The sequence below is a fragment of the Gavialis gangeticus genome, unplaced genomic scaffold (assembly GCF_001723915.1).
Source record: "Gavialis gangeticus isolate Ggan-Ray unplaced genomic scaffold, GavGan_comp1, whole genome shotgun sequence".
Classification (NCBI taxonomy): domain Eukaryota; kingdom Metazoa; phylum Chordata; order Crocodylia; family Gavialidae; genus Gavialis; species Gavialis gangeticus.
The window spans coordinates 13,695,485-13,697,146 of record NW_017729030.1 but is presented as its reverse complement, the minus strand read 5'-3'; the positions used below and the strand labels follow the sequence as shown (position 1 = coordinate 13,697,146).

At 38.5% G+C, this 1,662-nt stretch overlaps 1 protein-coding gene across 5 annotated transcripts in view; it reads left to right on the top strand.

Annotated features, from left to right (window-relative positions):
* Positions 1 to 1,398, top strand: part of CFI (complement factor I) — a 34,105-nt gene extending 32,707 nt beyond the window's left edge. For all 5 annotated transcript variants that reach the window (XM_019521966.1, XM_019521965.1, XM_019521963.1 and 2 more), the window contains one exon: positions 920 to 1,398. In XM_019521966.1, the coding sequence (XP_019377511.1) occupies positions 920 to 1,137 (218 nt within the window). In that variant the 3' untranslated portion in view covers positions 1,138 to 1,398. The remainder of the gene's footprint in view (positions 1 to 919) is intronic.
* The last annotated feature ends 264 nt before the right edge of the window (positions 1,399 to 1,662 follow it).

Sequence of the window (1,662 nt, the reverse complement as noted above, 5' to 3'; positions counted from 1 at the left end):
GGGGCAGACTTGATGATCTGCTCAGGTCCCTTCTGACCCTACTAACTATGAAACTACAATAAACTACATACCACAATAATATTCTCAGCCAAGTACCAAAATGCTCCTGATGAAGAATGCCTTGCATTTGAAAACTTGTCTAATTCTATCCCAGTTGGTCCAATAAAAGATATCATCCTACAAAAATGCTTGCCTCTCACAAGCTTACAAAACACATTACAAATATGTATGCTGGGCATTTTTTTTAAAAAGTAGTTATCTTATGATAAGCACAGAGAATAAACTCCTGCCATGGTTACAACAGGTTCCTCCCAGACAAATTGAAACACTCTGCTAGAAAGTGTAAGGAAAAGTGCAGTAAGAATGGAAGAGAGTGAAGCCCTATTATCAAGAGACTGGGCAAAGCTAGAAGCAATGCCCTAGCATTATAGCAATGTTTCTACAAGATGGTATCTTCACATTCTTTGCCCTTGATCCATTCTTCACAAAGACTACATTCACCTAATTAGAAACAATGGTACCTCTCTCAGTAGCAGACAGTCAGATTACTTTTCAAAAAGAAATAGAATATATAATAGAGCTGGATCCTGTGCTACTGCACAGGTATAACACCAGAATAACTTGACTCAGCTAATAAGCATCAATCAAGTTACAATAATGCAAATGAAAAGATTTCTACCATCTATAATTCTATACCTTAGCATCTGACAAAGTAGCTACAATAGCTCATGCGTCTTTGAACATGTTAGTCCATACGGTGCCACTCTGCCCTGGCTTCTGCCTCACTTTAGACTAAGAGGGCTAACTACCTCTCTCTAAGGAAAAAAACGTTTTATAGTCCACACAGTAAGAACCTCCCCTTCTGTCTCTCAATAAATTCTTATGTTTTTTTCCTCTCTCTCTCTCTCTCTTCCCTCAGGTACACATGATGGGTCCATTGACAGCTGTAAAGGTGATTCAGGAGGACCTCTGGTCTGTTTTGATTCAAATAATGTGGCCTATGTGTGGGGTGTTGTGAGCTGGGGTGAAAACTGTGGAGTGGCTGGCTACCCTGGTGTTTATACAAAGGTGGCAAGTTATTTTGACTGGATTAGCCATCAGGTGGGGAGGGCCCTCATTTCTAAATATAATGTGTGAAGCTTTGGAAATGAAGTGCTCCATTGTTACCACCTACACACAAAAATGAAAATTCAGTTCTATGTTATGATCAAAAGTTGTCACGTAATAACTCCTAAAACAAATGTTTAACAAGCACATTGTGATAATGCAATTAGCCTCCTATAAATGTTGTGATTTGTGTGGAAATAGTGTTTTGTACTGTAATTAATTGCCTGCAAGACTCACTAAAAATGCATGCTTATTAGAAGGAAATTAAAATGTGTGGTGCTTTGCAAGTGTTATCATTTTATACTGTGTCTGCATTGAGATTTCCTGTCAGTTTAAAATGGAAAATGGAAATTCACACTGAAAGTAAAGTGACTACAGAAACACCATTCAAACTTGGCAGAAATTATAGTGAGGAACTCCTGTCATGTCACACAGACATTACAGAACTTGAGGGAATGCTCAAAGCCCTAAAACAACAGATCCTCAAAATAACATGGTCCTACCACACCAAGTACAAAGGAATGAAGCCACATAAGGCATCTGCAAAGTAGGCTA